General features: G+C 34.5%; 1 protein-coding gene across 3 annotated transcripts in view; it reads left to right on the top strand.

The window, feature by feature from the left end:
• The window catches only part of capn1 (calpain 1), a 61,185-nt gene that overhangs the window by 18,521 nt on the left and 17,938 nt on the right, over positions 1–24,726 (top strand). For all 3 annotated transcript variants that reach the window (XM_056460955.1, XM_056460956.1, XM_056460954.1), the window contains exons 4-9: positions 1,929–2,047; positions 14,338–14,471; positions 15,247–15,415; positions 20,626–20,709; positions 23,870–23,955; positions 24,046–24,120. In XM_056460955.1, coding sequence (XP_056316930.1) covers positions 1,929–2,047; positions 14,338–14,471; positions 15,247–15,415; positions 20,626–20,709; positions 23,870–23,955; positions 24,046–24,120 — 667 coding nt within the window. The remainder of the gene's footprint in view (positions 1–1,928; positions 2,048–14,337; positions 14,472–15,246; positions 15,416–20,625; positions 20,710–23,869; positions 23,956–24,045; positions 24,121–24,726) is intronic.

Here is a 24,726-nt window from a genome sequence, read left to right as displayed (position 1 = left end):
TCCTGTCGTAAACTTAATTTTTGGTTAGTAATATGCATTGTTGAGAACTAAATATTCTCAATATTTAATTTGGTATTTTACACCCTCACACACGGTCATAACTACACACAATACAACAATATTTATGTATCCAATTACAGTTTTTTATGTGGTTCTATAATCAAAATTATATGTTGGTTATCTATGGGGCAGGAATTTATTTATTTAATTTGAGTTTTTGTTTATTGTAGTGTCATGTTTAGTATATTTGTGTCTCATTTAATCTTAAGTCTCATAAAGTCTTAATTAGTCTTAAGTCTCATTTATTTTTATAAAGCATTAAGTCTTGTTAAGTCTGATTTAGCCTTAAGTCTTATTAAATCTCATTTATTCTTAATACATTATAAGACTACAGATTTTATAAGACTAATTAAGACTTAAGTTTCAAGTCTTATTAGTCTCATTTAAGCCTTATTCAGTGTTAAAGTATTAAGTCTTAAGGCTTATGAAGTCTTTAGTCTCCTATAGTCTTAAGTCATGCTCTATTCAGTGTTATAAAGTATTGAGTCTTAAGTCTTAAGTATTATGGAGTCTTTAGTCTTATATTGTATTAAGCCCTGCTCCAATCAGTGTTATAAAGTATTAAGTCTTAAGTCTTATGGAGTCTTTAGTCTCATATAGTCTTAAGACTCAATACTTTTTAACACTGAATAGAGCAGGACTTAAGACTATATGAGACTAAAGACTCCATAAGACTTAAGACTCAATACTTTATAACACTGAAAAGAGCAGGACTTAAGACTATAGGAGACTAAAGACTCCATAAGACTTAAGACCCCATACTTTATAACATTGAATAGAGCAGTCTTATGGAGTCTTTAGTCTCATATAGTCTTTAGTCTCATATTGTATTAAGCCCTGCTCCAATCAGTGTTATAAAGTATTAAGTCTTAAGTAGTCTTTACAGTCATACAGTCTTAAGCCCTGCTCACACTGTGAGATTTCAGCCACGATTTTGTCATCTGCGATAAATCCGGGCAGTCCTAAACTATTCCTGAAATCGTAGGCTAAAAACGGTGATCTTTGATCGTTAGTTTGACATGTTCACTGACAGCCGCTTAGTGCTCGTTGGGATCAGATATGTCCTCCGATGAAGTTCTGGCAGTGTCAGAAGATTTCCGACTCTTTCCTGCAGTGTGACAACAGCAGCGATGAGTATCAATCCAAGAACCAATCGGAGCGCCATATATGTGAAAGTGAAAGTGTCACGGCTGGATGATGTCAAACTCATCATTTTGATGGAGTTTTCTTCCATCTTTGGCACCTCTCATTGTTGTTCAGTCTGACATTATGACAGCTGAGATTACAGTGTGACATGGGAGCCATGTTCATGCTACAATCGTTCAGGATTGTAAGTCTTAAGTGTCATTTATAAAGTCTTATTTAGTCTCATATAATCTTTTTTACTGTTATAAAGTATTAGGTTTCATTTAGTCTAATTTATTCTGATGAAATATTAAGTCTTAAGTTGTATTTATTCAACTCTTATTGAGTCTTATGGAGTCCTTAATATTTTAAAAGACTAAATAAGACTATTTAAGCCTGTATAAGACTAAGTCTCTAGTGGTATTTAGTCACATTTAGTCTTATATAGTCTTAAGTCTTATAGAGTCTTGAGTCTTTATACAGCTTATATTCTTTTTAGTCTTATAAAGTTTGTAGTGTGTAGTTGGTAAATGGTGTCAGATTCCAAATAGTTGTTTCTCATCCAAACATTATCCTAACCTCCCACATATCAATGGAAAGATTTATTCAATTTCAGATGATCTATAAAAAATTCCCAAATATGTACACTTATGACTTATTAATGCTGGACACTGCATAATAACTACTTTCCCTCACGTCATCTTTTGTCTCCTGTGTAATATATGTGTGTATGTTTTGCTCAGGTGATTGTTGGCTGCTAGCTGCTATCGCGTCTCTGACTCTGAATGATAATCTGCTGCACCGTGTGGTGCCGCACGGACAGGACTTTGACAGCAGATATGCAGGAATATTCCACTTCCAGGTACGTCAAAAAAAAGAGACAACAACAGCAATCCTGTCTGCCATTATAGCTGTAAACCCTCTGTGAACTTTGCTCTGTAAACACACTGCCAAGGGCAATGGTGTGTGTGTGAGTAAATAATGAAGCGCTGCTTAGAAACACCGCATGTACAGTGCACAGTCAAAATTATTATTTGCCCTGTTATTTATTATTAAAGACATTTATTATTAAATTATTTATTAGTTTGAATGTATTATTCAATTGTGAGTTTTTAAAGTATTTCCTATTATATTTTTCTTTTGGGTAAAGTATTCAGTCTTAAGTCTTATAATGTCTTATGTCTTGAGTTTTATTAATCTTATTAAAGTATTAAATCTTATAGAGTATCAAGTCTTTTGTCTTATTTCCTAAGACTTAATAAGACCAATACGTTTTAATAGTCTTATTTCTTGTGGCTTAATTCTTAAGTCATATTAGTTTTATTAGTCTTATTAAATCTAAATTCTTATTAGTCTTAAGTTTTATTGAATTACGTCTTAAGTCGTCTTATTTCTCATGTCTTATGTCTTATCAGTCTTACGTTGTATTAGTTTTATTAGCCTTATTGTCTTAAGTCTCATTAGTCTTATTGAGTTAAGTCTTAAGTCTAAAGAGTATTAAGACTGACATCTTAAGTTTTATTACGTCTTAAGACTATTTAGACCATAGAATAATAAAACGTAGAGATAAAAAAAGTCTTTAGTATTAAGTCTTAAGTATTATTAGTCTTATTGGGTATTAAGTCTTACATCTAATGAGTATTAAGTCTTACATATTAAGTTTTATTATGTCTTAAGTTTTATTATTCTAAGGTCTTAATAGTCTTAAGTCTTATCAAGCATTAAGTCTTATTAAGTCTTAAGTCTTATTAGTCTTAAGTCTTATTAGTTTGATTAGTCTTAATAATACGCCGGTGTGCGTACCCTGTTAGAAATCTATGTTTTAAATAAAAAAATGTTCGCATCACATCTGGTGTGCGACCTCCTTAATGACTATTAAATCTTACATCTCAAGTTAGTCTTGAGTATTAAGTCCTAATAGTCTTATTAAGTCTTAAGTTTTATTAGTCTTATAAAGTTTTAAGTCTTATTAGTCTTAAGTAAAAATAGTCTTATTTAGGGCTGGGCGATAATTTGTTTTTTTTTCCCCCCTCAATTAATTAGAAATGACGTTTTAAGATTATTTAATTTTTTTATTAAACCGAGGTATCGCGATTAAATTTAATTTAATTTATTTATTTTGTTAGAAAAATATTAGATGCATTATAATTGCACCAATGCGCTTTGGTCCACTCTCTGTATTACGCTGCCTGACTGCCTGTCTGGGTTTCATGGTAGAAACGGACTGAACACGGAGACTAGACAGCCTAAGTTAACCCAATGCATGAAGTTGTGGATGTGCATTGCAGAGCTGGTGCAAAAACAACAAATACAGGCATTTAAATAATGTCTTCAGTTGTGTATTTTTCTTTTGTTAATACCTTTCGTTTGACGCGCTTTGGTCCACTCTCTCACGCTGCTCCAGTGCTGCCTGACGAGGGGATTTACATTCAGACTAATGTGCAACAATTAAAATGATACATGACGTTATGCTTTACTAAGGCACGTCCGTGTGGATTGTCAAGACATATTCCCTGATCAAGTCGATAAGCTCAAAACATGTATGAAGGACAATACAATAAAAAAAAAATAAAATAAAAAATAAAAAAAACATCGAAATTGAGAATCGGTCAAACTAGTTTTATTAGTCTCAAGTCTGATTAGTCTTAAGTTTTATTAGTCTTATAATGTTTTAAGTCTTATTAGTATTATTAAGTCGTATTAGTTGTATTATTTTTAAGTCTAATGTCTTATTTGTCTTAAGTCTTATTAGGCTTAAGTCTTATTAGTCTTATAACGTGAAGTCTGTCTCATAAAGTTGTATTATTCTTAAGTCTCAAGTCTTATTGAGTATTAAGTCTTATTTCTTAAGTTTTATTAGTGTCATTAAGTCTTATTTTTGGAATTAAAAAAGAAGTTAAAACTGCTAATATTAGTAGCCTACTTAAGATATTATTTTTTAGCATATTATTTTGTTAAATAATTGAATTCATTTCACAGGAGGGCTAATAGTTTAGTCTTCTGTGTAAAGCTGATAAAGCTTGAAATGTTCTCATTGTAGATTAATGCACTCACAGTAAGTGTGTTTCAGTGTGAGTGATTACGCTTGATGTGTGTGTTAATGTGTGTGTCGAGGGAAGGTTTGTTCACTACACCGTTCAAATAACCTCAGTGGCATTATGGGTAATGGGGGCACAGCAAACACGACAAGAGCTCTTTCACCATTTGTCCAGACAGCGAGTGATAATGCAACACTAAATCCTTCATGTTTGAGAAATAGTTTGGCATGATGATCATACTCATGAAAGTTCTCAGACATCAAAAACATTAAGTGCAAGTAAGAGTCTATTTTTCATTTTCACAAGCATCTGCATTTAAGAGATGTCCACATATGGCTTATACTTTCTATATTTATATATATATATATACACACACACACAGTTATAGAACTTACCTAGAATGATTCAAATGTATTAAGTAGTAAGTTATCGTGTCAAACAGTTGCAAAACAAGTTTAGTAATTAATGCACTTTAAATATGTTTAAATTATAACTTTATCATAATAAACCTAAATAAAACTAATTCTTATTCTTATTAGTCCTTTAAGGCCCTGTCTTTGTTTCAGAGCAAAACGAGTAAAAAAGGGTATATTTATATACAAATTATAGAGCATACCTAACCTGACCTAAATGAATTAATTAAGACTTTTTTCTTTTTTTTTTTTTTCTTTTTTTTGAAATTTTTTAAGTGATTTTTTTTTATTTTACTTATTATTATTATTATTATTATTATAAATTTTTTTAAAGTGATTTTTTTATTTTATTTTTTTAAAGTAATTTTTTATTTTATAAAATTTTTTAAAGTGATTTTTTTTTTATTTCATTTATTTTTTTAAGTAATTTTTTATTTTATTAAATTTTTTAAAGTGATTTTTTTATTTAATTTTTTTAAAGTTATCTTTTATTTTATTAAATTTTTTAAAGTGATTTTTTTATTATTTTTTATTTATTTATTTATTTATTTATTTTATTTATTTATTTTTTTTCTCAAATTCTCAAATCTTTTTTTGTCTTACGTTTTCTTTAGTTTTATTAAGGCCCAATTCCAATTCTACCCGTTAGCCCTTACCTAATTATCTTTAGCTTGAAGGCATAGGGCTAAGGCAGGGGCGGGCAAACTCTGTCCTTGAGGGCCGGTGTCCTGCACAGTACAGCTCTAACTATAATCAAACACACCTGCTTATAGATTTCTGGTGATCATGAAGACACTGATTAACATGTTCAGGTGTTTTTGATTAGTGTTGGAGCTAAACTATGCAGGACACCGGCCCTCCAGGATCAAGTTTGCCCACCACTGGGCTAAGGGGAAGGGCTAGATACCCCTTCAAAGGGAGATTTTTCAGGACCACACTCGAAACCAAGGGGTGAGAAAATATTCCAGAATGCACCATCTACAACGGCAGCATGGCTGCACACGGAAGTAAGGAGATCCACAAATTATTATTATTAAAGTCATTATTATGAATTCTTACACCAAACAAGCACATGTTTTAATATATTCCTAAAAGCGCTCGGTACAATACTACAATAAAAACAGCTACATTTTGCTTTCTATAATCCCTAATAATAACTCCTGTATAGCAGTCCCACAACATTATCACTAAATGACACTGGAATCCCCTGTCAGAAAAGTCTAGTGGCTGAGCATGAGCTTTTTACAGTGTCTGCTATAATGTTAATGCTGTTTTTTGTGTTTACATAGATGATTATGGCCATGATATATGCCTTCAGGGATTTCCTGAAGATAAATACCGAAAAATAACACAACTGGAGTAACTACAGCAGTCGCCATCGTCTGATCTCATATGAAGCAAGAGATTGCCATGATATATATGATGACATGTGCAGGTGCTGTAGTGCTGTCCCATTATTTAGGGGTAAATTTTGAAGCCCTTCCCCTTTACATTCTGTTTCAAGGGCCAAGGGAAAGGGGTACAAAAATAGAATTGGGATTGGACCTAGGTCTTACTAGTCTTATGGAGTCTTTTTTTAATTAAAAAAGGATCAGCTAATTAACGGAGAAAAACTAGAATAAAACGGGTATATTTACATATAAATTAAAGAACATACCTAATCTGACCTGGATTTATTAAAATGTATTAAGAAATATTATGTTAAAACAGTTACAAAACAGATTTAGTAATTAATTAGCTTTGTTTTCTAATTAAGACGTGCTTCTTTAGTCTTAAGTTATTTCATCTTTTATGAAAACAAGTTTAGTAATTAATATATATTTTTATATTAACGATTAACTTGCTTAAGTCTTATTAAACTAAACAGTAAACCATTTAAAAGCAATTCAATTAAAATTAAAACTGTTTATTTTTTATAATTAACTTGCTTATTTAGCAATTAACTTGCTTATTAATTTACTAAAACAAGTTTATTAACTCATTAATTTTCTTTTCTTTTAGGAAAACTTGCTAACGGATGGCTAAAAGCTGAGTGTATATAAATTATTATTGCACTGAAGGACATTTTAGTATAATTCACTGTAATTCACTGTCAGATAGACATTGTTGTCTACTGATGAAAGCTGGACACACTCATATCCAGAAAAAAACTATTAAACAGCAGACTTGTCTATACGTATATACATATAAACGTATATATACACACTTTACGTGTCTTTATCTGTCTGTCTGTCTGTCTGTCCGTCCGTCCATCCACTCTTTTTTGTGTATTTATTATTTGCAGGAGACTTTCTGGATAATAAAGTAAATGCAACGCAGTCAGTCTTACGAAAGTTCAGTTAGACCCTGAACTGCTAAATATATCATCATCATCAAATACTCTCACACTTGCACGCGCACAAACGCTCCAAAAATACACGCATGCACGGTCGCACTTGTGCATCGTGCATGGATGAGCAGGTGAACAAAAACACTGAGCTGTTTTAGGATTTAAATGTGTTCACTATTGCATCTGTCACTCCTATACACACACACACACACAACTCTCTCACTCAGTTATAAAGACACACACACACACTTTCACGGTGTTAAACACTATATATAGATATAGATCGATCTATCTATCTATATATATATCTATATATCTATATATCTATATATATATATATATATATATATATATATATCTATATATCTATATATCTATATATATATATATATATATATATATCTATATATATATATATATATCTATATATATATATATATATATATATATATATATATATATCAGGGGGCGGGGAATGGCGCAAAATATAAACAAAAATGCACCAATTGCAACAAATTAGGATGAGAGTTAAACAAATTTGGTATACAGTTAAAGGGGAAGTCTAATCTATATATATATATTGGAGTTGTCAATTAATTAAAAAAAATATTAAAAAACATTTTTTTGGTGATTAATCATAAAAAAGCCATATTTATTATTACAGAAATAAAACAGGCATGTAAGTGTAATTTGAATTTCAAAACAATAAAATGGCAATAACAAACAAAAATGATTTCCATGTTGGATTCTAAGTGGACTACAAAAAAAAAGTCCTAAATACAGGCATTGCAAATATGGAAAAAAAAATATTATAAATAATAATAATAAAGTATTGAATACAAACTATTGTACTCATTGTAAAGTTGTATTGCTGAGAGTTGAGAACATTAATTATAAAGTAGAAACAGTTCTGCTTAGTCCTCCTTAACATTTAGCCAGTTGCTAAGACAGTCCAGTCTATTGACATTATTGGGGGACAATTGTGGCCAAGAGGTACATCAAAGGCACATATCAAAACTAAAGACTTCTTACAGGGACTTTGGTCACACCATCTCTAAACATTTAATGCTAAACAGCTTTGAGGGATACAGACACTGCAAAGTCTATAGAATACATATCGAATGCCTTAAAGAGACTTCCTTTGGCACAGTCAGTAATACTTTGATTAAGAGTCTACCATGTAAGCAGCAATTTTTGATTGCTTTAAAGGACCACTGAGTCCCGAAATGCGGAGGTTTTTCTTTCCGTTCGCCATGCGGTATTATATTTCATTAAAACAGTCCTTACTTAATATTTTCATCCAATAATTGTCACGAGGCATGAACAAATGTTGCTGAATAAAAGTGAACTGCAGTTAAAGTCTTAAGATTAAAAATGAAACTCCCGAAATCGCATGAAACTCTGGAGGAAACGCTGGATAGCCTGGTGATGCTACATTAATTGTTTTATACTGAAACTTTCCTTCTAAAAGCGCGTCCTTGGTCTTATCAATATTTCTTTGCACGTTGAACACACGTCGGCCACAACAGGAAATAAATAAAAACTGCAACTGCGTTCACTTTTTTTAACGTGTTAAATATTTCAAAATAATCGCATGCGTTAACGCGCTAATTTTGACAGCCCTTATATATATATACATATATATATATACATATATATATATATATATATATATATATATATATATATATATATATATATATATATATATATATATATATATATATATATATATATATATATATATATATATATATATATATACACACATATACATACACATATACATATATACATACATACATACATACATACATACATACATACATACATACATACATACTGTATATAGTTTGTTTTAGAAAATGACAACTGAATAAATGTTTAGACTGAAAATGAGGGAGATTCCTCAACATGATGATTTCTTAACTCTTCTCAAGTTAAAATGTTGGTCATTCATTCATTTTCCTTCGGCTTAGTCCCTTTATTAATCAGGGGTCGCCACCGCAGAATGAACCGTCAACTTATTCAGCATATGTTATACACAGCGGATACACTTCCACCAAACTTGCACCCATACACACTTGCTTTAACACACACACACACACACACACACACACACACACTCATACACTAAAGCCAATTTAATCCAATTCCCCTATAGCGCATGTGTTTGGACTGTGAGGGAAACCCACGCCAACACGGGAACAACATGCAAACTCCACACAGAGACGAGGCTCAAACCAGCGACCTTCTTACTGTGAGGTGACAGTGCTAACCTTTGAGCCACCGTAACACCCAATGTTGGTTATGTGTAGTCAAAATTAATATAAACAGTGTTTTTATTAAACAAAAAGTGGCTCTAAATAACTCTGCTTACATAATATAACCTACATGCTTACTATTAACGAATAATAATCTATAAATCAGTTTTAGATTTTTAGTAATCACACCTTCTGAAACTAAACTAGATTATACATGCAGCATTTTTGACGAATTTCTTAAATCTATCGTAACTTACTTGAATGGCTGTTTACACAAGTGCGCATTTAAAGTAAGAGTGAGTGAGTGAGTGAGTGAGTGAGTGAGTGTGTGTGTGTGTGTGTGTGCGTGTGTGTGTGTGTGTTTTACGCCCCGTCTAGTGGTAAGGACGCAACATAAAAGGGAAGACTACACACACAATGCTGCTTAAGAAAATATATAAAGATTTTATTTTCACAATGATTTTCTCAAACTAAATTTGTCTTTTTTTTTTTTCTCAACTTCAGGAGCTGTCCAGGCCAAAACAATAAACAAAACAATACTAATTTAAATCCCCTCTAAATTCCCTATTTTCAGCAAAAAGAAAGAAAATGAAATACACTTTCTTACCTTACTCCCTCGTCCAAAAAACAATCAATTAAAAAAAGTACAAAAGAAAATGGCGTCAAGCTCCCTACTTAGCATGTACAAATATTTACAATAGGGGTGGGCGATATGACCTAAAATTAATATCACAATATTTTTCATCTTTTGAACGGTGACGGTATAATATCACAGTATTACTTTAAATAACAAAATTATATACATCTCAAGGAAGAACGGACAAAAGAAAGTCTCACTTTTATCACTCTTTAAAAGTTTTGGTTTGGGTCATTGTAAATGCTCAGTCTCGTTATGAGCTGATCTTCATTTCTCTGTGTTGGTGGAATAAAGCAGGCGAGTCAGCCGCACCAATTTATAAGCAGACAGAGCAGGATTCTCATGATGACCACCGGCGCAATTCCGCTCTTTGTTATGAGCCGTAGTTTCAGTGTAAACTTAGTAAAGGTGAGTTTCTTTGGCGATGATGTGTACAGTATTAGACTTTATATTTAGCGGACATTTGCGCTGAACACGCGGTGAATGCAACGCATCGAGATTCAGGCACCTTCTCCGAAAACACTCGATTGATCTCAGCTGGCGGATCAACATTTACCTCATGTCATGATCGCTGTCATCTGCGCCATTATTATTATTATTATAACTTTAGGTGAGGTTTGCAAACCTGTGCACTTTTCACTCTTCAGCCGTTTGCATTTCCTGCAGTAACAAAAGCTCCCTGTTATCTGACAGCGGGAAGCGTTGAGTGACTGACAGCTAATATGAACCAATACAGCAGCAGGGTAGAGCGATTCAGCAAGTTTTTAGAGAAAATCAAATCAGATTGCTCTACAACCATTATATTCAGACACACAAATGCTCCCAAATATATTATGAGGGCGCATAGATTCCATTTCGGGCGCTCATGCGACCAAAATGGTTGCAATTTCGAGCCCTGTAGTATAAGGACATGTATTCAGACCACAACTGAACGTTTGAAGAAAATTGAATGCCTTATTATTTAGAATTAGCTATTATTGATGTAAATGCAGCCGTTCAAGGTGCATAATTGATTTATTACGGTATTGACGGTATTAGAAAATCCATGTCGTGTCGCAATGTCACACCGGTGATGACTATGACACCGGTGTACCGCCCACCCCTAATTTACAATCAGCAAACAAATCCAAAAGGGGCAAAACAGAGTGGTAGTCAGAGTAGTCACTTAGGTCAGACTTTTAATGTCAACAAAGCAAGAACTAAAGCACTAAATACTTTCACAAACTCCAATTCAACAAATCTAACTAACAAACACAAGTTCTTTCTATAATCGTAAGTGTCAGTATTAATGACAGATCATTTGAATAGACACCCACAAGTGCTGCGTTTCCTGCTGCACCAATAAATGCCTATTCATGAATAATTAATGAGTTCCCTAAAGAGTCAAGCTGCCATTCTCACAGTGCATGACTGCTGGAGGACAGCCTTCAACATTTTCACTCGCATGATGCCTCTACATTTCACAAATAACTACAAACATTTAATTAAATCTAAAAGAAAATGGCCTTATTGAAGCTTCGGAAGTCATAATTATGTTATAATGTAATCATGCAGGCGACGCAGTGGTGCAATAGGTAGTGCTGTCGCCTCACAGCAAGAAGGTCGCTGGTTTGAGCCTCGGCTGGGTCAGTTGGCGTTTCTGTGTGGAGTTTGCATGTTCTCCCTGCGTTCGCGTGGGTTTCCTCCGGGTGCTCCGATTTCCCCCACAGTCCAAAGACATGCGGTACAGGTGAATTGGGTAGGCTATAGTGTATGTGTGTGAATAAGTGTGTATGTGCTTCCCAGTGACGGGTTGCAGCTGGAAGGGCATCCGCTGCATAAAACAAAGGCTGGATAAGTTGGCGGTTGATTCCGCTGTGGCGACCCCGGATTAATAAAGGGACTAAGCCGAAAAGAAAATTAATGAATGAATGTAATCATCCAAGTGTTTCCATCTAATTTCTTTATTACTTCCTGGAAAACAGCGGAGGCTTTTTAGCAGTAAATGCAACAAAACAAACAGCAAATGATCTGCATTATATGTGGAGCCAGCTATTTCAATATTATCTGTGCAATTCATGTTATTCCTGAAAAAACACACACACACACACACACACACACACGCACACACGAAGCGTCATCAAAGTGAATTATTGGGTATTGTAGAATATTATCTCTGGGCTAATGAGATGTAATCATTGTAATCTATTAATCAGATTATTAACTGATTAGATGCAGCTGTGTGTGTGTGTGTGTGTGTTTGGGCTCCACCTGCTGGACAAACACTAATACAAATGAATGCCTCAAAAGTTGATGCCAGGTTGCCAGGTTTTCACAACAAAATCATCCCAATTAATACCAGGCAAGTGTCAAAATAAGCCACTCCGATTTGTTAAATGTGTCTTACATCACTGTTTGCATTATACACGTTTCTTTTTTTTGACAAGCAATGTATATTTTTAAAATATTTTAATTAAACAAAAATGTATTTTCATGAATAAAATCATATGACTGCCATTTGCATTTGAATTAAAAATCTAATATATGCGAGCAAACGCTACAACCACTACAACGAAAACGAACCCCAAACTTGTGAGATTAAATTTTAAAATAATGGCATTTTAAAAGTCTAAAATAAACATTCAATATATTCCTAATTAAATTTTAATGAATGGACTTCTTTCTGTAGCTCACAGACTACAGTAGTTATATTATATTTATATCATGGAAACCGAAGCAGTCGCACATTACAAACACATTAGCTACATTTTGCAACAGTCATGCAGAGTTTTGCTAATTTGTTACCGTGAAAACCGTTACAGTCACACATTGCTAACACATTAGCTGTTATTTAGCAACAATCCTGAAGAGTTCTGTCATTCTGTTAGCTTGGAAACCGAAACGGTTGCAGATTACAAATACGTAAGATAGAGCTTTGTCAATTCTTACTATGGAAACAGAAACTGCACATCTCCAGTATTTTGTTTGTGTAATTTATGCAATATGACAAACTTTCAACCTGCAGAAGAAAAAAAATGTCAAGTTGTTAAAAGTAGTTCAGTTCTGCGTGAAAACTGTAGACTTGGCAACCCTGTTTTTTTGACAAAATTTGTTGATAAACGTGTTGGCTGACCGATAGATCACTTCAGCATGAAACATTGATCTTTATTTATTTATTTTCTATCTGAAAGTGATCATTTATAGAAGTAAAATTTATTTATTTAGTTTGAAAAGGTTTCATAAATAAAGGTTTCATAAAAACGTATGCATTCAACAGAATTTATAGAAAGGAAATTAGAAAATAATAGAAAAAAATATAGAAAAATCACGACAGCTCAAAGATCTTTTAATAAGTAAACTGAACTTAAACACTACAAACTGAACTACACTGTTCCTATTTACTATGACCTTTTATGTGAAGCTGCTTTGACACAATCTACATTGTATAAGCGCTATACAAATAAAGGTGAGCTGGATAAGTATTTAAGTGAGTGCCCTGTAAAGGTGTTAACAATATGCATTGCGATTGAAATCTACAGACGCAGCTAGATAACGTGAAACACAGAAGTGTATTCTGGATATTATGAAATGCAAAATAACCCCAAAAACCCTAAATTAACCTGTGAATGATGTGTTTTTTGCCTGTATCAGAGTCAGAAAGAGCTTTATTGCCAGGTATGTTCACACATATGAGGAATTTGTTTTGGTGACAGAGCTTCTACAGTGCAACAGGATAACAGAGACAGGACAAAAACAGATAGTAAATATATTTAAAAAAATAGAAGTAAGTAGTGAGTGCAAATATACAGATTGACAAGTGTATGTACGTGTTTATTACTATATACAATGTTATATGTGCAGCTGTTATGTGCAAATTGGCATGTAAAGTGTGTTGTTAAATAAGTGTATATGTGTATAAAGGTGTACAGCAAGTAGTGATGTTGGTTCCACAATTATTATCATCAAGTGTTCATGAGATGGATTGCCTGAGGGAAGAAACTGTTTCTGTGTCGGGCTGTTCTGGTGCGCAGTGCTTTGTAGCGTCGACCAGAAGGTAACAGTTCAAAGAGGCAGTGTGCTGGGTGTGAGGGGTCCAGAGTGATTTTGGCAGCCCTCCTGCTCGCTCTGGATAAGTACAGTTCTTGGGGAGTAGGAAGGGTTGTACCAGTGTACTGTAGTGTCTTGGATTAAAGAGATCATCCCAAAAATGTGTATTTTTCAAAGCTTTACAAGTTTCTTTCTTCTGCTGAACACACAAAAAGTTATTGAAGAAGGTTTGAAACCCGTCACCACTGACTTCCAAAGTATTTTTTGCTACCATGGATGTCAGGTTTCCAACATTCTTCTAAATATCTTCTTTTGTGTTCAGCAGAAGAAAGAAACTCATAATGGTTTGTAACCCCTTGAGGGAGAGTAAATGAAGAGTAAAATCTTTATTACTGTGTGAACTGTCTCTTTAAGAGTGTGCATGAATCTGTCTCTCGCTCTGCAGTTCTGGCAGTTCGGTGAATGGGTGGACGTGGTGATCGACGACCGGCTGCCGGTGAAGGATGGCAAACTGTTATTCGTGCACTCGGCAGAGGGTGGAGAGTTCTGGAGCGCTCTGCTGGAGAAGGCCTACGCCAAGTATGACAGTCCTTAAATAATTCATTCATTCATTTTTTTTTTTGGCTTAGTCCCTTTATAAATCTGGGGTCGCCACAGCGGAATGAACCGCCAACTCATTCAGCATGTTTTTACACAGCGGATGCCCTTCCAGCTGCAACCCATCACTGGGAAACATCCATTCTCTCTCACACACACACGCACACACACACCGGACAATTTACACACACACACACACCTACCCAATTCACTTGTACCACATGTCTTTGGACTTTTGAGGGAAACCGGAGCACCCGGAGGAAACCACGCGAATGTGAGGAGAAAATGCTAACTCCACACAGAAATGCCAACTGACCCAGCCGAGGCTCGAACCAGCAACCTTCTTGCTGTGAGGTGACAGTGCTAACCACTGCGCCACCACGTCGGCCCTTAAATAATTCAGTTTACCCAAAAATTGATTCTGAAATTAAATTACTCAACCACAGGTCAGGGTGCGCCTACAAGTTTGTATTGCCATTAGAGTTTTAAATGTAGTAGTGACTGTGATCGTTTGATTACACGAGCTGGATTCACTGGTCAGATGTGCTAGAAAGGCAGCACACTGAGGACATCTGCTGGTTACAAGGGGGTAATGCAAAAAGAAAAGCGCAAAATCAAAATAAACAGATTGTTATCATTCGTCAGTGTGGATGCAGATATATTTATCATATTTATAGTTATCATGCTTCGTGTGAACGGGGCTTAATATTTTACCTCGCATACATTCAAACCTCATGCACTCGGTCTTTGTCTACAGGCTGAACGGCTGTTACGAGGCTCTGTCCGGCGGCAGCACGTGTGAGGGTTTCGAGGATTTCACCGGTGGAGTCACAGAGATGTACGAGTTAAAGAAAGCTCCCGCTGACCTCTTCAGCATTATCGGCCGCGCCATCGAGAGAGGCTCACTGCTGGGCTGCTCTATTGATGTGAGTGTGGGATTTACAGCGGGCTGGGAATGCTTGAACACTTGAATTTTAATCTTCTGTTTTCACCTTTTATTAAGAAAAAGTGCTTAGATTTTGGATGAAGTTCTTGAAACTGCTTGAAAGTGTTTCTTTAATAATCATTTGTCTTACTAAAAAAGGTAATAATTATTAACTATTGAAATAAAAGTAAATAAACCACTTTGCTTTTTGCATAAGATTGAAGGAAACATTTTATTTTGATGGTCATTTGAGTATTAGTAGACTGTCTGCTTAACATCTGCTGATACTGCTCCTTTAACAGACATTTAACTGACTATAATGGCTCGTTTCCACTGACTGGTACGGTACGGTTCGGTTTGGTACAGGTCACCTTTATCAGGCTTGCGTTTCCACTACCAAGGGTACCCTTTTGGTGGGTGTGGTGTATGACAGAAAGTTTCAGTCGACGTCATTCTCGCTCGAGGAAATGTCTACAATAAAGCTGTACAGGTCACTCACATATCATATGAGAAGCACTTCTCACAAAACAGATGCTTTACACACATAAATACTTGTGTAGAAATGTTTATTACTAACCTTTCAATGAACAGGAGTTGATTATAACTGCAGATCAAAGACAGTGTCTACTGTAACGTCTGTAATTATATTAAATAACTAAATAAATGAACATATATAAACACATACAGCCCCTTACAGTCTCCGATATGTTACCAACTACAGAAGAAATACAAATAGCAGACATTTCGTCAGTATTTAGGTTCAAAACAACACAATATATAGCCTACAGTCAGTGAAAACCTCTCATCTGTGTCTGTAGTCTTCAGCAGCACATGTAGCCTCTGTTTGACAGTAATTCCCTCATTCCCGGTTCATATTAGTCCAAAAGGTGAAGATAATAAGTTAGTTAATCATGGCAGTTTGTTCATGTTTGCTGAATAATAATGTGCTCCTTTTTTCCGGCTTCTCCTTTGTTTCTTCACGCTTCACTCTCGCGTTTGTCAGAGTCTGACAGGATCGGGTTTCAAAAGCTCGTCAATAATCAAGCGCAGGTTATTATCATCAGCTCAAGAAGTTTGTTATTTCAGATATAATGTTAGACGCGCGCAAGCGCTAACAAGAAAGCGAAACCGCTCGCGTCTCAGACTGGCTCGTAAAAAACTACGGGGCACAGGGTAAATCTGCTCTTCTTCTTGGCTTTGTGGCTGTTCATCCAGATGACGACAAGGTTTGTTTGAGCCCAGATCGACCATGGCTCATTATTATATGTAATTATAATTCCACTATAATCTCTCGCTGTGTATTTTAAACATGGCAGGTTTTTTGTTTTCATTCTGGCTTGTTGCGCAAGTGAATGACGTATCTCTGTAAACCAATAGCGTTCAGCTGCGCGTGTGGCTCCGCCTTTTGGTACCCTTTCTCGTGTTTGGTACCCTTTCGAAAGGGTGCCGAAAAAGTGGTTCGGTTCAGTATGCCTTTTGACAGTGGAAATGGCCATAAAAGCGTACCAAACCAAACCGAACCGTACCACTCAGTGGAAACGGGCCATAAAGAAACTTTGCAAGTACATGTCAACTTACAGTAACCCTAACCTAACAGTCTAATTGTAATTTAATGAGAATTCGTTGCCATGCAACTTAAATTCAACAAATGGACCATCAAAATAAAGTGTGACCAAATAAAACACTAGAGTCTGTGCATGTGCCTGTAGCAGGATCTGTGTTTTTATTTTAAATCAGTTCTAATTTAAAAATTAAAATAATTATAAATTTAAGCTGAAATTACAATGGTTTCAGGTTTTAATAATAAAACAAAACAAAAAACATAACTTTTTGATGCACATGTTGGAGTTTATAAAAGGTAAATGTTTCCTTTGTAGTTTGTGCATTTTCTTTTATCAGAAAGAAATTTCGTTGCTTTTTCATTTTAAAAATTTGTACGCATCTTGGCTTTTAAATTAAGATATTTTTTTTTATTGTGCATATCTAAAATAAGCTTTTAAAAAGTGGAATGAAAATGTAGCTAGTAGGCCTGCACGATTAAATCGAAAATAGATCGCAATCTCAGTTCGACCTCGCACACGATCTTAATTCAGCTTTTCTACGATTCAGCCAATTATATTTTTAAGGTCAGGAGGGAAGCGTAAAGGGCAGAAGCACAAGTTTTCACAGCAACATGGACACCTTCAAATGGCATTAAAAGTGTCACAGACTGTATTCATAAGGTAGAATTCACCCAGAAATGTCATTTCTATCTAAATGTAATGATGTATTCACGGCTGCGAAATCACATGAGGCGAACGGTCCATGAGCTGTTTGACTAACAAAAATGCACGCGTGCACACCAATCACGACTACTTTTGTGAACAGAACCTGCATATGCTGTGAATAACAAGTAATAAAGTTGTAAATAACGTTCAGTTTGTTGCACAGAGCGATCGTTTAAGAGCCGTGCTGAAAGAATGATTAGCATGTGTGCTTTTTCCTCAGAAGGCAGCCATCAACCGCACTGGAAAGTGAAAGCATTTGATATGTTCTTTCTTTCATAGCGAACACAGTGTTGTGCATGAAAATAAATGTTTGCTTACAGGACATATTGAAAGTCTGTTCAACCACCATAATGACTGTACAAAATGTTGCATTTTAACCAACAGTAGAGCTACACATACTGTAGGCCTATTATTATTATTATTTATTATTATTATTATTATTATTATTAATTATTATTAATTTATTATTATTATTTTTATTATTATTATTATTATTATTATTAATTATTATTATTAATTATTATTAATTTATTATTATTTTTATTATTATTATTATTATTATTATTATTTATTATTTATTATTATTATTATTATTATTATTTTTTATTATTATTATTATTATTATTATTTATTATTATTTTTTATTATTATTATTATTTATTATTTTTTATTATTATTATTATTATTATTTATTATTATTATTATTTATTATTATTATTATTATTTATTATTATTATTATTATTATTATTATTAATTATTTATTATTATTATTTATTATTATTATTATTATTTATTATTAATATTATTATTGTTTTACAATATGTTTGAGAATTAACAATAATAATAGGCTAATCATATTAACCTTTATTTTACATCTACAGAATCGTGAGAAAATTGTGATATTGATTTAAAGCAAAAAAATAAAAAATCATGATTCACATTTTAGCCAGAATCGTGCAGCCCTAGTAGCTAGTGTTTGACCAGACTGACGAGTAGGGGTGTAACAGATAATGGTTGATCTGTGATTTGAACGGATCATAACCTACGGTTCACGAAACACGTGAGCCATGGATTAATACATTTTTACTAGTAAATTAATCCTAAATTTATAATGATCGCAGAGAGGTCGCCTCTAGCATCATTTAAGTTACATGTATTAAAAGCATTTAGACTTTCCTGTAAAATATAATGATGACAGAAGAAGTTGTGATGGGTTATTGAGGAAGTGATGGGTTTCAATAAAGGTCACTGCTTGTTTAGCCTCCATCAATGCATTCAGTGTAAGCTGCACGTTTAATCATTAAAAAATCAGGAACTTAACACCCACACAACATAAATTGCTGCATTCACATCTTAAAACGCAAAAATTAAGTTACAGTCAAATAACACAGAAGAACAGTTCATAGTTTAGATAAAACCACTGATGATTATGCTAAAGATTAAAATCACAGTCATTTGCATTTAACTTGACGCTCAAAAATAAACGTTGTAGGCAGAAATTACATTTAACCAGTAGGTGGCGACAACCAGCCTTCAAGAAAATGCCACTAAATACTTCTTCAAAAATGATCATCCAGCAATGAAACATGATGCTTTTTGAGTGAATCACTGAATCATTTATTAAAAATGAGACTAATTATAAATATGGGTTGTACCAATGATAATGTTAGATTTCTACATTTAGTGTTATCAGCAACAGTAGCAGTAACAGTGAATTTTTCACAGGACTGAATATTTTACTATTTATTTTTATTCAGCTGATTATTTCTTCATTTTATTTGTAATAAAATTACAGGTTCTCAGTTCTGATTGTTAAAACCAAAAGTGTCTTGCAGTGCTGTTTTTGTAATAAATGGAAAGCAAATTTCTTGCAAATTATTTGTCTCGTTTTGGCTAAAAAAACCCATTATGTGATCTGAACCGTGAGATCTGTGATCCGTTACACCACACCTGACGAGCTGGACTCACTGGTAAGATGCATTAGAAATGCAGCACACTGAGGACATCTGCTGGTTACAAGTGGTAATGCAAGAAAAGCCTACACAAAAACAAACAAAACAATCATCATGTCGTCAGTGTGAATGCAAATATATTTAACATTAAGCGAACAACTCTTAAATGTCGTTTATTTGCATCTTAAATATGAAATTAAACATTTTATTTTAGATTTTGGGAAAGGTGTAAGTACACTGTATTTTATTTATTTATTTATTTATTTATTTTTATTTTGAGTGATTCTTATCCTAGCGGTAAAATCTGAATTGTGTATGTTTTGAAGCCTCAGTGCTCAGTGTGAACTGCAGCAGTAAATGTGTGTGGTATGCAACACTGAGGTGCTGGAATATCATTGGCAGATGTTAAGCAACAGGCAACTAATCAGGAAGGACCATTTTAATCATTCATGAGGTTTGTACAGACACAGAAACTTAAATGGACCTGTTTTTTGCTAATTGTGGCCACATCTCCACCAAAGACCAGTATTGTATAGTATTTCTAGACATTTTCAATTAGCATGTTTATAACTTAAGATTTCAATGCAACTTTGTGCTTTTAACAGTTTCATTTGTTTGCATTTATATAAAAGTATATAGATGTTTTTTTAATACTGTTAGAGGTGCAGTTTTTCAATTTATTTTGGTTTAAGTCTATTTTATTTAAGTCTAATAGTACTTTATTTTCAGCTTTATTTTATTTCCTCATAAATGACTTAATAGTTTTAGTGTTTTAAATTTTGTGCTTTTGTCATGTTTAATAGACTTTTGGGAAACTTTATTTATTTTATATAAACTTTTATTTAATTCCATTATCTTTATCTTTAGTTGTCAAAACATTCATTTTTAATCAATTTATGGAAATAAAAGGGGAGATAAAAATAAAACTTGGAAGTTAATAGATTTTAATACTAAATATCCGATTTGTATTTTTTGTTTGTTTGTTTACAAGATCACCAGTAAGTTTGACATGGAGGCGGTGACCTTTAAGAAGCTGGTCAAAGGTCATGCATACTCTGTGACCGGAGCAGAAGAGGTGAGCCAAAGACTTACTAAAACAGCTACTAGACACACAATCTGACAGACTGACTCTATCTGAGGGTCCTTTCATCCTTTACAGTCAACTAAAGCTCCTATCAACTCATAAAACTCTAAATTAAATGTAGCATTGAATCAAAATGTATGCTTCCTATTGTCTTAACCTCAGCATGGTCTTATAATTCTGTATACGCCATTCATCATATGGGTCAAAAACTTCCCGCCTTCACTAAACCTCTAAACCAAAGCAGATCAATTTAATTTCAATCCTCAAATCTATTTTGGATGAAGAAACAACCTCATCTTCACCAAAAACCTTTTCAGTAATCAACGACGAATAGACTGGCGGTTTTGGATAGCAGAAAATAGACTTCATTCACACATAATAAAGCCGAGAAAGTGCAGAGCAGACCTTAGAGCAGGGGTCACCAATCTTGTTCCTGGAGGTCCGGTGCCCTGCAGGGTTTAGCTCCAACTTGCCTCAACACACCTGCCTGGGTGTTTCAAGTATACCTAGTAAGACCTTGATTAGCTTGTTCAGGTGTGTTTGATTAGGGTTGGAGCTAAAATCTGCAGGACACCGGACCTCCGGGAACAGGTTTGGTGATCTCTACCTTAGAGCAATCTGAAGTGTCTCCTGAACAATTCTGAAGTGTTTGTTTTCCGCGTACATTTTATACGGTGTCTCCACCCCACCTCTAGGTGCTCTCGTTTTAACTTCTGACCATCTTTGGCTGAGTTTTTACTTTACTTAAAGGTCAAGCGTATGTTTAGCTGGTTCTGCTATTCTTGGCTCTCAGCCCTGCTAGCTCAGGTCCGCGTTTTCACACCAGAGATGTCACTTCATAGATGCAACTTCAAGTGTTTATTAACTTTATTATTAACTTAATAATGTGTTTCTCACTCTCCTGAGTGCCTTTCACAGATATAACTTCATATAAATTATCATATACAGTTGAAGTCAGTATTATTAGTATTATTTAAATATTTCCCAAATGATGTTTAACAGAGCAAGGAAATTTTCACAGCAGGTCTGATGTTTTTTTCGTCAGGAGAAAGTCTTATTTGTTTTATTTCGGCTAGAATAAAAGTTTTAATTTTTTAAAGCCCATTTTAAGGTCAATATTATTAGCCCCTTTAAGCAAATTTTTTTACGATAGTCTACAGAACAAACCATCATTATACAATAACTTGCCTAATTACCCCAACCTGCGTAGTTAACCTAATTAACCTAGTTAAGCCTTTAAATGTCACTTTAAGCTGTATAGAAGTGTCTTAAAAAATATCTAGTCTAATATTATGTGCTGTCATCATGACAAAGATAAAATAAATCAGTTATTAGAGATGAGTTATTAAAAATATGTTCAGAAATGTGTTTAAGAAATCTGCTCTCCGTTAAACAGAAATTGGGGAAAAAAATAAACAGGGGGCTAATAATTCAGGGGGGCTAATAATTCTGACTTCAACTGTATATTCAGTGCTTTACATATTCAGCCTACAGTAGCTTCTCATAGCAGGCTCCGGCTCCTCTGTGGGCTCATTTTACACTCACACACACACACACAGTACCACAGTACCTTTAATTCACATGCTTGCATGTTTAGTGAATCCTTATAAGGATAAAAAAAAGGATTTGTGTGTGTGTGTGTGTGTGTGTGTGTGTGTGTGTGTGTGTGTGTGTGTGTGTGTGTAGATTTTGTGGTGTTAAGAAGTTTTTTCTTAGCGAGTGAGCGATTTGCTCCATGTTAAAAATTTCTGTCCAGAGAGGTCGTGTTTTGATCCTTGATTGGTCTCACGACTCAAGTGATGCGATTTCGCAGGTCAGAGTTCAACAAGCTACTTTGCACAGCAGCGAAGTGCGAAACTTAACGCATGACCATGCGTTTCCGGTCTGACGCATTCGCGTGCGTATGAATGGAAGTCTATGGGAGGAAAAGCCCAGTGTGACCGCAGCTTAATGTGACCGCAGCTTTACGAGTCGAGATCGCATTCATGTAATAGCCTACAGCATGTGAATCTCTTTGCTTGCGCGTAGATTTCCTCTGTTTGTGCACAAAGCTTCTTGCGCGCCCTCAAATACGCGCTGCTCAAGCGCAGACAGTGTTGCCAGATTGGGCGGTTTTAAATTTATTTTTGCAGGTAAAAAGTGACATAGGCGGGTAGTGAAAATGAGAGCGGTTTTGCAACGGCGTGCCCGCCAGCCCCGGTCTCCCCTTATAAACCTGTTTTGATCTTCCAAAGAGATGCCATAGCCCCCGTTCTTCGCATACATAAGCTTAGAACAGTGTATAAACGCTTGTGATCTCGACAGCTTTTGGGCTGGAAACAGTCAGTATCATCTGGCAACACTGAGCGCAGATCTTCTTGTGCGCTCTCAAATAAACACTGCTGAAGTGTGATTTAGTGCGTTTATGCAACGAGTATGTCTCCAACATTTATTAGATTTGCTAGGAATATTTCTGAATGTCTCCAATAGACCTACAGAGTAGTATTAATGCGTCCTGAAGTAAAGTAAAATGGCTATACGTCGTGTTTGCTGGCCTGACGCATCACGCACCTGCCAGTCAGTCAGTCAGTCAGCTCGTAACCTTAAAGGGTTAAGCAAATGACGCACAGCACTACTACGGTCGATTACAGGAAAGTTCACGTGGTTATAATTCACTTACCCTTTAATACGTTTTGGTGCGATTATCACCCACTATTAAAAAAAATATGTTTTTAATGAAAAGCTGTAATGTAGCCGTGGCGGGATGAATTTTGGCGTGGCCCCCCGCCATGGAAGAATGAATGTAGCGGAAACCATTTATATATATATATATATATGAATAAATAAATAAATAAATAAATTGTAATAGATTAATTTTATTTATTTATTTATTTATTTATTTTTCAAAGGGTGGCGATGTCTCGTCTACCTGTTTGTCCCCGGCTGATCACATGCCTGATGATGTTGGAGTTTTTAGAAAAAAATAACAACATTTCAAGATTAAAAATAAATAAATAAATAAAACGAACAAAAACTATTTAGGTGCTGTTAAAATGGTTATAGGTTATATTTGTCCTGTAAGTCAACAGGAGGGCTGATAAGTGCTTGCTGTATTAGAAAATAGTTAATTTTAAAGATGTACTGTAATTAAGATGTAAATGTGTGTGATCAGGTGGTCTACAGGGGGAACATGACCAAACTGGTGCGCATCAGGAACCCGTGGGGGGAAGTGGAGTGGACTGGAGCCTGGAGTGACAAGTGAGTGTTCATTTACACCAGTAAAACTTCTGTTTTACTGTTCACACTGTGTTTTACTGTCCTGGTGATGTTTCTGATGCGTGTTTTCAGCTCTCGCGAATGGGACAATGTGGACCGCTCCGTCAGGGGCCGATTACAGAACCGCAGTGAGGACGGAGAGTTCTGGTGAGCTCAGATATTGTCAAGGTGTTCTGTGGATGTTTTTTTTTTTTCAATGGATTTTTTTACTCATCCTCATAAACCGGAAGTTGCTGAGACTTTTACTTCAGTATGTTGATGTGCTTCCAACTAAAATTGAATATTAAATTTTCTAAATTTGTGTGCAGTTTTACATTAAGATTTTTTTTTTTACTGTGCATACCTTAAATGAGCATAAAAATAGGTGGATGGAAACAAAGCTAGTGCTTCACAATATTGATTACACGAGCTGGATTCACTGGTTAGAATCAAATGTTCAGACTTTGATTGAAGATCACAAAAACAAACTAATTCTCAGCGGATTAATTTGACTGGATTAACTATTCACTTTCAGAATAACAATGTGAGCTAGCAAAAATAACACCTGACGCCAAACAATTCAATATTTAATAATTAAATTCGATATTTAATACTGTAACTACTATGTTACTTGCATATAAAGAGCCATTAACATTCCATGATGGAATAAAATTACTTAAAACAACAATTTTAAATCTAATAAAAACAATAGCCCACAGTAAGGCTGCACGACATTGGAAAAAACGGACATTTTGATATTTTGTTTTGTCTGCA

Source organism: Danio aesculapii, chromosome 7 (genome assembly GCF_903798145.1).
Source record: "Danio aesculapii chromosome 7, fDanAes4.1, whole genome shotgun sequence".
NCBI classification, from domain to species: Eukaryota; Metazoa; Chordata; class Actinopteri; order Cypriniformes; family Danionidae; genus Danio; species Danio aesculapii.
Note: the sequence above shows the minus strand (reverse complement) of the source record. Positions and strands in the feature narration are given on the sequence as shown.